At 33.3% G+C, this 11,334-nt stretch overlaps 1 protein-coding gene across 1 annotated transcript in view; it reads left to right on the top strand.

Moving 5' to 3' along the window:
* The first annotated feature begins 296 nt into the window (after positions 1 to 296).
* Raph1 (Ras association (RalGDS/AF-6) and pleckstrin homology domains 1) overlaps positions 297 to 11,334 on the top strand; it is a 60,588-nt gene continuing 49,550 nt past the window's right edge. The window contains 3 exon segments of the mRNA XM_048808351.1: positions 297 to 502; positions 4,480 to 4,585; positions 5,357 to 5,862. Coding sequence (XP_048664308.1) covers positions 368 to 502; positions 4,480 to 4,585; positions 5,357 to 5,862 — 747 coding nt within the window. The 5' untranslated portion in view covers positions 297 to 367.

Raw genomic sequence — 11,334 nt, 5'->3', positions numbered from 1 at the left:
AGGGAGTGAAGGGGATATGGGAGTAGGAAGGATAGTCGAATGAATCAGACATTATTACCCTATGTACCTATATGATTCCACAACTGCTGTGATTCTACATCATGTACAACCAGAAGAATGAAAAGTTATACTCCATTTATGTATGATCTGTTGGAGTGCATTCTGCTGTCATGTATAACTAATTAGAACAAATAAACAAATTCAAAAAAACATTAAAAATCCTAAAAATTTCAACACTGTCTCCATTAATGACTTCTAGTTTTTAAAAATAATATAATTTATGGTTTTGAAGTTTGATACCAGAGAGTTGTACTATATATCAGAGCACATACCACAAGTTACATTTATAACTTTTCATTCAACACAAATGTCTGTATTTCAGATGGAGCAGCTTTCAGATGAAGAAATTGACCATGGTGCTGAAGAAGACAGTGACAAGGAAGACCAGGACCTGGACAAAATGTTTGGAGCCTGGCTTGGGGAACTGGACAAACTCACTCAGGTTAGAAGTAGTACTTGAAAAACTGGTTGAGGATTTGAAGTTATCACTGCATGGTAAAAGTTTAATGTGCAGACATAAGGATATGAGTACAGGTTAAACTTTCTACAGCTAGAAAGGAAAAATGCCCAACACATTAACAAATGAATAAATAATAACTCCATAACACAAGGTAGTATCTCCTGATTACTCTAAAGATTAAAAAAAAATTATGACAGCATCTGTTTAACTAGAGGAATTACCTAATACTTTTTCATGTGTTTAAGGTTGCTAATTTAAAATAAAAAGTTTCAAAGCCTAAAATTTAAAAGTTCAAATTTTAGCAAAATTCTATTTAATAAATTAGTAAATTTAAGTACATTTTACAGCATAATTTCCTTGCATGTCAGTATTTTCTATTACTTGTTTCTAGAATACTGACAAAATTCCATTTCATGGTGCATTTTAAAGAGTGGTTACCTTTTGTTTTATTGGATTATGGGTTTAAAAATAATAATAACCTTATTCTGTAATCTAACACAGGACACTTAAAAACAAAATGTTAGTTTTTACTGCCCTATGTAATACATTGTATTCAATATATGATGATGGTTTATTAAAATAAATTTAATTTTGTGGCAGTGATAAAATTAGAATAACATTTATCCTTAAGTGATATCTTTGGGAATACATAAGTATGAGGTTCTTTAGCTAATGGTACAGTACTCATTGGTACAGTAGAAACATAAAATATTAACTTATTTCTGTACTGTAGATCATTTTGAAAATCAGATGCCTGTGACCATGATTTGTTAATAATTGAAAGTTTGGGAGACTGTTCAATCCTACTAATGATTTTCTTGGGACATTCGCTTATCTTTTGATCAGAAGTAAGCCCCACCCACACTGCCTGGAATATTGCCTTTTTTTTTCTCTCTCTCTCTTTTTCTTTTAATCCTTATGCAGTTCATAGTTTATTGACCCTAGGATGTCTTTTATGTCTGTATTGTCAGCCATTTCTATTTAATCCTTAATTTTTTTAAGATGGTAATTTTGGCATAGAGATGATGGCTAAGTTAAGTAGTTTTTGCTGGGGAGAAAAAAGCAAAGGAGAGAAAACAAAAATGAGCATGCATGAATAAAATTATGCAAGGGCCAGCTGACATGTGTCTTGTCCCTGATCAGGTGGGGTTTTGTCCTTGCTTGAGAGGGGAGCGAAAAAAGAAAGACATTTAGGTATCTGTAGAACTAATAAAGGTGGAGTGGGAACTCCATGCTGACCCACTGTAAACTAAATTTCTACTGGTTTGTTCTCATGTATTCTCCCCTATATTTTAAATTGCCTAACGTAAATGGAAAGAGCCACTCACCAAAAAAGGAATGGCTCCTAAACATGCTATGGTTGTTCTTTTCTTCATACAAATCTGTCTTTAGAAAATAGATTAAAACTATTGCATAATGTGACTCAATTCAACTGCTAACACATTGCTTTTTAATGGAAATTTTCAGGAAATAATTGACTTAGTGGCTAAAACCTTAAATTTCTTACTGAAATTTAAAAATTCTCACTATAAAGTGTCACCTGTGTCCATAATCAACTGTATTTTCAGCATTGTATTAAATGAAGTTTAAATTTTTAGTAGGTAATTCTTAAAATAGTTTGTAAAATTTTGTGTATTGTGCGTTTTTCTAAAAGAGGGTTCACAGCTTTAATTAAGTTCTCAGTGACTGCCCCCAAAAGATTGATAGTCCTCCTACTAAATTACCAATTTCTTAGACTGAGGAGTATTTCTTATTATTTCCTTTGTTGCCCTAGCACCATGGACATAGCAGGTAGTTACAATAAATGACCATTCATTTAAACTTGTAAATAGATTGACTTTTAGTAAATCTTCATACTCCAGGTATCTTACAAAAAATGTTTGCTACTTTTTATTCTCCAGTTCCACCAAGAGGAGGGGGATTAGGGCTTAAATTGCTGCAGTAGAATTAAGTTTGAGATTAAAGGAGAATTTTCTGACTATTTTGTGAAACTGTGAAATAAGGCACTGAAGAGATTGTGGATCTCCTTAATTTAATAGCTTTAAAGTAGGATGGGCACTATCTGTATGGATTCAACTTATCTTTAGATCAATGAGTAACAGAGTATTCAAATCTATTTATTTGGTACTGTGTACCAGAGGTGCTTTACCAAAGAGCCATATCCCTAGTCCTTTGTGTGTTTTATTTATTCTTATTAGTTATACATGACAGTGGAATGTATTTTGACATATTTTACATATATGAAGTATAACTTCTCATTTTTCTGGTATACATGATGTAGAATAACATTGATTGTGTAATCATATATGCACATAGGAAAGTATATCCTATTTATTTTACTACCTTTCCTATTCCCATTCCCTCTCCCTTCCTTTCATTACCCTTTATCTAATCCAAAGTACTTCTGTTCTTCCCTGTCAACTCCCCCACCCCCTGCAACTCTTATTCTGAGTTAGCATTTGCATATCGGAGGGAACATTCGATTGGTTTATTTCACTTAGCATGATAGTTTCCAGTTCCATCCATTTACCAGCAAATGCCATAATTTCATTTCTCTTTATGGCTGAGTAGTATTCCACTGTATGTATACCACATTTTCATTCATCTGTTGAAGGGCACCTAGGCTGGTTCCATAGTTTACCTATTGTAAATTGAACCGTTATAAACATTGATATGGTTGGAGTCACAAGCCAGAAAGGTCCCTCCACGAATTCTAATTTAAATCCATGATTGGGCTGGGGTTGTGGCTCCGAAGTAGCATGCTTGCCTAACACATGCAAGGCCCTGGGTTCGATTCTCAGCACCACATAAAAATAAATAAACAAAATAAAGGTATTGTGTCCAACTACAACTAAAAAATAAATATTTTTTTAAAAAAAGAATAACCATGCTTTTTTAAAAATTTGAATATCTTATATCTAATTTACATAGTGACTAAAAATTTTAAAACTGATTCTGATATATGCAAATGATTTAAATATCACTAAGCCTAATTTCTTTTCCCCTTTTTCTGAAGTTTCCTATTATAAGTATCCTTATTGTTGAAATAAGGAAAAAGGGAAATAAAGTGTTCTTTAAAAAGGTGTTGAGGGGGGCTGGGGTGTAGCTCAGTGGTAGAGTGCTTGCCTATCATGTGTGAGGCACTGGGTTCGATTCTCAGCATCACATACAAATAAATAAATAAATAAAATAAGAAATTTCATCAACAACTAATAAAAATATTAAAACAAAAAAGGTGATGAGGACTGGGGGCTCAGTGGTGGAGCATGTGCTTAGTATGGAGAAGACCTAGGCCTGGCTTCAATCTCTAGCACCAAAAGTAAATTAATTAATCAGATTTAATTACATAAAATAGTGGTGAGATAACTTATAAGTCACCCTTATACCCTTGATTGTGGGTATAATTGCTGTTTTGTTACAGATAGAATAGCAGAGTTGTAGTTTGCCCTCATTTTGAAGTTGTAATTGCTTTTCTGTCTCAGGTTTTACCAATTTTGAGATCAGAACTGACCTTTATCTTTAGGGTGATTCATGGCCAAAGAATGAAGCTATCCTGAGCGAAAAAACCACATATCTCTCTAGGGAAAGAGATGACAGAATTCTCTGCACGAGTCCTTTCCATTTCTGTTCTTACCGTGTCCGTATTCACATATCAAACTTACTTTATAGTGAATTTATGTAAAATTAGGTCAGTCACAACTTGATATATTTGAAAAAATACTTTGAACTATGATAGTCTCAATTTTCAGGTGCCCTCAAAGTAAGCATATATCTAAAAATTGAAATAACTAATGAAAATACTGTGAAAACCAATTATACTTTTTCTTAAGGCTATACTTAGAAGAACTTTGGTTTAGTTAATTATTATATAGTAATTTACTTAATCATAAAAAAATTTTCATCTTTTTATATAATTGAAACCTGAATTTAATATGACTTATTAAACTTTATTTTTAAAGACTTTGGATTCTGACAAACCCATAGAACCAGTGAAAAGATCTCCTCTTCGCCAGGAAACAAACATGGCCAATTTTTCTTATCGTTTCTCCATATACAACTTGAATGGTAAGATGTAACTAAGTAAAGTGTAAAATAGTATATTAACCTGTATAATGTGGGAATAATACAGCGACAATTCCAAATATAAAAACTATGCGTAACCTTACTAAGTTCTATGTTTCTTGATTTGTGCGTATTACTAATTGAGATTATCACAGAAAAAAGACTGACTAGAACATAACTAAAATAGTATTCCAGTTGATTTATTAGTAATTGACAAAATACATACTTAGATGGAACCCCCCAGCATATTTAATTCCATTGTTGTTTTCTCACTTGATTAAAATCCAATGAAACTATTTATTAATAATTTTAAAATCAGCCCCTGTGGCTTTTATTTGATATATTCTACCTAGTCAAGTTTATTGACATTCCAGTCTGTAATTATTTTTTAGACTTTTAAAACTTCCCTTTTTATGCCCCCAGTTCTTTTGGTATTAACATCTTTACCTGGGCATTAATCATATTAATAGCCTATTAAAACCTGTGGTGAAAAGTTATTATGGAGGATGTGGGTAAAACCACGGAACAATGTTAAGATTTTTGCCTTTGAACTTTAACTTTATTCCCCTCAATTACTAGAGATCTTAAAACATGGACTAGTTTCTTCTAATGATTTCTTTTGGAATTTAAAACAAGCAAACTATTGGCAATACTTTGTTTAGCTTAAGACCCAATGGGTTGAATTCTTTTGCTTCTTCCCCCATATTTAACTGATTTATAATGGAATGTATAAATCCTGATTAAGTGTGTTCTGGAAATGTGTGTTCTTTGCAGAAGCTCTGAATCAGGGAGAGACTGTTGATCTGGATGCCCTGATGGCCGATCTTTGCTCTATAGAGCAGGAGCTCAGCAGTATTGGTTCAGGAAATAGTAAGTGTCAAGTCACAGAAACAAAAACTACTCAGAAATTACCTGCTAACCGACATACATCAAAACATGGCACCTTGAAAGGATTATCTTCTTCATCTAATAGGATAACTAAACCTTCTCATGCTAACTACTCTCTAGATGACATCACTGCACAATTAGAACAGGCCTCCTTGAGCATGGACGAGGCTGCTCAGCAATCTCTACTAGAAGATACTAAGCCCTTAGTAACTAATCAGCACAGAAGAACCGCATCAGCAGGCACAGTGAGTGATGCTGAAGTTCGCTCTATTAGTAACTCCTCACGTTCTAGCATCACGTCTGCAGCCTCCAGCATGGATTCTTTGGATATTGATAAAGTGACACGCCCTCAAGAACTGGATTTGACATCTCAGGGGCAGCCAATTACTGAGGTAAATGGATGGAACTTTTTTCTTCCTGGAATTTTAGAGTTAAATAAAGGGGAAATTATTTTTTAAAAAATTAAGTTTAAACTTTCTTAATGCTTCTACATTTAAAACTTGTCAGTGATGGCTGTGTCACAAAGATGACTTTGAAAACATTTAATTTCTTCTTTTTCATTCTTTGACTTTTTGAAGTCCTTGAATTTATATCAGTTATTTCATGTAATTAAAAAATATTGAAATGTGATTTCCAAAGCCACTTATATTTACTAAGTTGATAATTGCTTTTCAACATATGTATTTAAATGAGGACATAAGAAAAACATTCATCCCCATTGTAGTTCTCTAAGATTTTAGTTTTCATGGTTTACCCCATTTTATTATCAAAGAGTCAGTGTGATGTAGTGGATTTACGATAAGTTTAACAAAAGCCGAGTTTGGTGAAAGAGAATTCATTATTTTGAGTTCTTTTTATCAAGAAGATCACAGTTCTGTTACAGAGTAACAAAAAGCAAGAAGGAAATCAACAGGTTAAATCTTGTAAAATATTGTTTAAGGAATTATAGAAAAATTTAAAATTTATGCTTATTATGTGACATTATTGATTTTTTTCTCCCTAGCTGATTTTATTAGATTAATTTACATAAGTGAGTAACTCCTAGTATATTTGTTCATGGGCCTAGCTTTTTTCTAGTACTGTAGAGCACAAAAGAAACATGAATCATGGCGGTTTAGAGGTAAACTTGAGTTTTCTTGCTGAGAAAGTTAGGAAATCATATCGATCTAAAGAATATGCTTTCATTTATTTAAAATGAAACTTTACATGGTATATTAATTACCTATAGAGAACTTGAAAACTGGTTTCTGCTTTATAATATTCAAAAATTATAATTAGCACCAGTTACTTGTCATTTTCTTGTCTTTTAGATACATCTACTGAGATTTAAGCAATATTTTATTGCAGATATGTTTTCTTTATTACTCTTTATCTTGTATGTTGAATTGGGTCAAGATGCATGAGGACAGATTATAAACTAATTATTAAGGATATTCTAACGTGTGTTTATCTTTCTGTCTGTAAAATACACTCAAAAAAGTTCAAACTATGTAAGGACAAAAGAAGTAATAAGTGAAAAATCCCTCTCTCCCAGCAAACATACTTCAAATGATATCTAGTGATATCCATGGGCAAGGACACTAGCATTCAATGGTGTAATGTTTAATGTAATACTTTTAATAAGGTTTGGTGAATAAAGCAGGCAAAGAACTTAAAAGTCTCATCTGGCCTGTTCTTTTGCCTCATCCAGAGGGGATAGAAAAGTGGTTTAACAAGCCTGGAACTTGATTTAATGTGGTTTTTTGGGGGGAGGTCTGCTCTGTTCTGATTCAAATCAAGTAAATTCGGACAGCTCTATAGATCCCAAACCCATGTATCTAGTTATCCTCAAAAGCAAATATTATTTTTATTTTTTATTTTTTGCAAATACATTTTTTTAAAAAAAATTTAATTGGTTTTCCATGCATAGAGTTAAATAGTTCTATAAGAACATTTTAAAGTCAAATAGCTCTTTGAGGTTTGTTACAAAAAACTTGTTATACTAACACATCATATTCTATTCCCAGAGATAAGCACTTTCCTACTATTTTAACTAGTTCTTACAGTATTTAACTTCTTACCATTAAATCCACACTTACGTCACTATTTCCTGACTTTTCCCATTGTGTGTATTGTCTGCTGACTTCTTGCTCTGGAAAATGAGAATATAGCTGTCTTTAGACAACTCCCTGTACTTCTGTTCCTCCATTCTCGCAGTATATTTTGATAGGGTTACTATTCAGTGTTTTTGTTATGATTATGTATTTGCAATTTGCTTTTAAACTGTAATCTCTTACATCTCCTTTTTGAAACCTCATTTTGCTTTCCCTAAAATTCATAATTATCTTTAGATTTATAAAATAATTAAATTTTTGTGTGTTTATCACTGTTGTAATTCTAAATTTTATCCCTGTTGATTAAATCTCTCACTTGCATCAAACAAGTTTAGTGTTCTGTTAATTTCATATTTAGTTTCTGGTTTGTTCTTTTTGTGTGTTTTTTGTTTGTTTATTTGGAGTGGGGTGTTTGTTTTGTTTTTGTAGTCTGTAGGATTATTAAGTTTTTGTTTTTTCAGAGTGGCAACCTTCTGCAAAGAAGATTCTTCAGTCTCCTGCACAGAAGACATCTGCCTCACTGCTAGTGTTTAGAGAAAAAAGGGTTTAGACATGAGGTGATCCTCAGTGTTCAGTATATGAACTTCATCTGATCTTTCTAGATCAGGGTTTTTCAACCATTAGCACCATTGGCATTTTCTCTTGTGAGGGCCTGCCTGGTCATGATAGGATGTTTAGCTGCATCCTTGTCCTCTACTGTCCAGGTGCCAGTAGTACATACTCCCCTCTAGTTGTAACAACTAAAAATGTTCCCTGAAGGACAAAATCACCCCCATTTAAGAATCACTGCTCTAGGTAAAAAGTTAATAGGAGATCTGAGCCCTAATTTTTCATGAAAATTTTTTGGGGTTTTTCCTTTTCTTGGTGTTCTCTCCTGGAAACATACTGGATTGCAATTAAGTATAGAATGTCTCCAGGTAATAGTGTTTATTACAAAATGGACCCCTGATTACTAAGTGTAGGTAGACCAGGAAGACTGTCCGTGAAGAACCATATAAGCCTATGAGAAGATGCAGAACTTGACTTCCTGGTGTACAGTGTAACGCTTGTCGATGAGCGTGAACATGTCCCCGAGGGGCCCTGGAACTTGTCCTCATTGGCTGTTAAAAGATTCTACTGGTTCCCATGGAGCATGAAGTTTCTCCGAGCAGTGTGATTTTTGCATTTGCCCACATAGTCTCTCCTTTATGAGGAGCTGTCATTTGTGGACTCAAAAAAGGCCCCCGCTGGGTAGTGTGAACTCCCTCTGAAGATGGTGTATTTAATGCTAGCATGCCAGCATTCTCTTTTTCTTTCTGCAGAATTGAGTGAAACCCATACCAAGCAGAGGTCTGTTGGATTTCTGTGAGTGATTATCAGCCAACTGAGACCACTGCCAATGGGCAAGTAAAGGGTCTTCCTGCTTTAGTCCCACTGTCACTTCTGCTGTCACTTTGGGGGATTTTTGAGGTTACATGATACAAATTGAGGTGTTACTTTGCTTTTCTTCAGTGCTGGCTCAGCATTCATATTTCTTGGGTCTGCTAAGTTAGTTACCTCTCAGGTAAATGCTTTCTAGCTTCCAAAAATCGCCATTGTTTTCTTGGAATTTGTCATTTTAAAAAAAAAGCAATATTTGGGAAGAGTGGAACTACCTCATTTGCCATTTCTTCTTAGTCACCTCTTCATATCTATAAACTCTTTGACTATGGAGTACCCCAAGGCACAGTTCTTAGGCTACTTTTCTATCTATACATACTCCTCCTGATCTCATCCATGTGTACTGACAACTCTAAATTTTAATTTTAATTTCACTTACTTAAGACACTTCTTGTGCCTTCCTTCACTTTATTTGAACCCATTAAAGCAGTGGTTCCCAATTAGAGGCTCTTTGTCCCTCAAAAGACATTGAATATTTTTGGTTGCCCATGATAGGAGGGTACTACTGACATCTGATGGGTAGAGGCCAGAGATTCTGTTGAACATCCTACAGTACATAGGACAGCCCATACATAAAAGAATTATCTGAGGCTGGGGTTGTGGCTCAGTGGTAGAGCACTCGCCTAGCACATGCGAGGCCCTGGGTTCAATCCTCAGCACCATATAAAAATAAATAAATAAAAACAAAGGTTAAAAAAAAAAAGATATTATGTTTTCATCTACAACTTAAAAAAAAAAAAAAAATTATCTGGCCTAAAACAGTGCCGTGGTTAAGCAATCACATCCTGAAATCAGAATGCATCTATCAGACACTGTTAGCAATGCCCCAAATAAGAGTATATTGTGTGAAGCCTTCAGTTAACACTTAAGTCATTCAGATTTGATGAGCATCAAGTCATCTTAGATTCAAGAAAATACAGGTTATCTTTAGCCCGAGTCTTTCCCGTGAACTCCAGGTGTATTCATTCCATTTCTAATCAGTGTCTTTGTTTGGATGTCCTGATCTAAACCTGAAACCCTGATCTTTTTCTCCATACTCGCTTCTCCCACATCTTTTTTCATCTCAGTTAATGACTGTTTCATCTTTTAATTTCATCAGATACTTGCCATGTCTTTTATCTGCTTATATTTTTCTTTCACATCCTTTCTGATCCAGCAGCAAATACTACTGGCTTTACTCAGAATATATCCTGTCTGACCACTGCTTACCACCTTCACTACCACCAGGCAAATACCATCTCTATCTAGATATGCAATTATCACTTAAATTATCAAACAGCTTGTGCTGTTGTCTCATTGAAAAGTATGAATGAATTCTAATGTTACATACATTATTCCATTCAAGCTAAGACTGAAAAGATAAAGTAGATCAAGTAACTGAGAAGTCTATATTTGAATTTCATAGCCACAACATCTGTTTACTGGTTTTTAATAAAAATTTTAATATTAGTTGATTGTTAAAAATGATTATTTTCTAAATATTAGGAATTATTTTAGTATAAAATTACTCTCCACAGATACACTTAAAAGTGAAATACAGGATAATTTCAGTCAATATTCTTTTGAAGTCCACCAGCAATAATGATAATTTGTTAGGTCTTTTAAAATTAGAATTCATTGTATGATTCATTGTACTTGAAATAAATTCTAATAAAGGCACTTTATTTTTCAGCCAATGTGAAATATAGATTGCAGTTAATCTACTCATTTTGGCACTTTTATTCATGTTAATAAAACATACTTTTCAATGAGACAACAGCACAAGCTGTTTGATAATTTAATTGATAATTGCATATTATAAATTCCCTATAAAATAGTATTTATAGATTGAAAGTTAATACTGGAATATACCTTTATATTTGTTTTCTGGTAGTGTTTACCCCTTAATGATTCCCTAGAATTTGGAATTTTATATATGAAAATGTATTTTTTAAATGAAAAGACTCTTTAAAGCTATTAAAATTAGTTTTATAATAGATTCAAAAGGTTTTGCTGTACCTTAAAAAATAACTTGGTGATTTATTATATTATAATGGGGAAAAATTGCCTAGTGCCTGAGCTATTAAAAATTTTGAAATTATAACTTTTTTCCTTATATGTAGAGGGTTTTTAAATATGAACAAGTGGTCAGTATTAAAGTTTATGATGTGATACAACAATGTATATCATAGCTTCAGTGCAACTGCTCCACTTCACCTTGTAGAACTATTTCAACAGAAAATTTGTGTAGAAATTTTGAGGTATTAAGAGAAAAACAGCAGTTGTGTTTCATAGCACATGGGGTGTGAGCCCACTATCTTCAAAGCCCCAAATTATTCTTAGCAAGCATAATCTTACTGTTCTGAAGTAGTA

The sequence above is a fragment of the Marmota marmota genome, unplaced genomic scaffold, assembly GCF_001458135.2.
Source record: "Marmota marmota marmota unplaced genomic scaffold, marMar, whole genome shotgun sequence".
Classification (NCBI taxonomy): Eukaryota; Metazoa; Chordata; class Mammalia; order Rodentia; family Sciuridae; genus Marmota; species Marmota marmota.
This window is presented reverse-complemented; position numbering and strand designations above follow the sequence as displayed.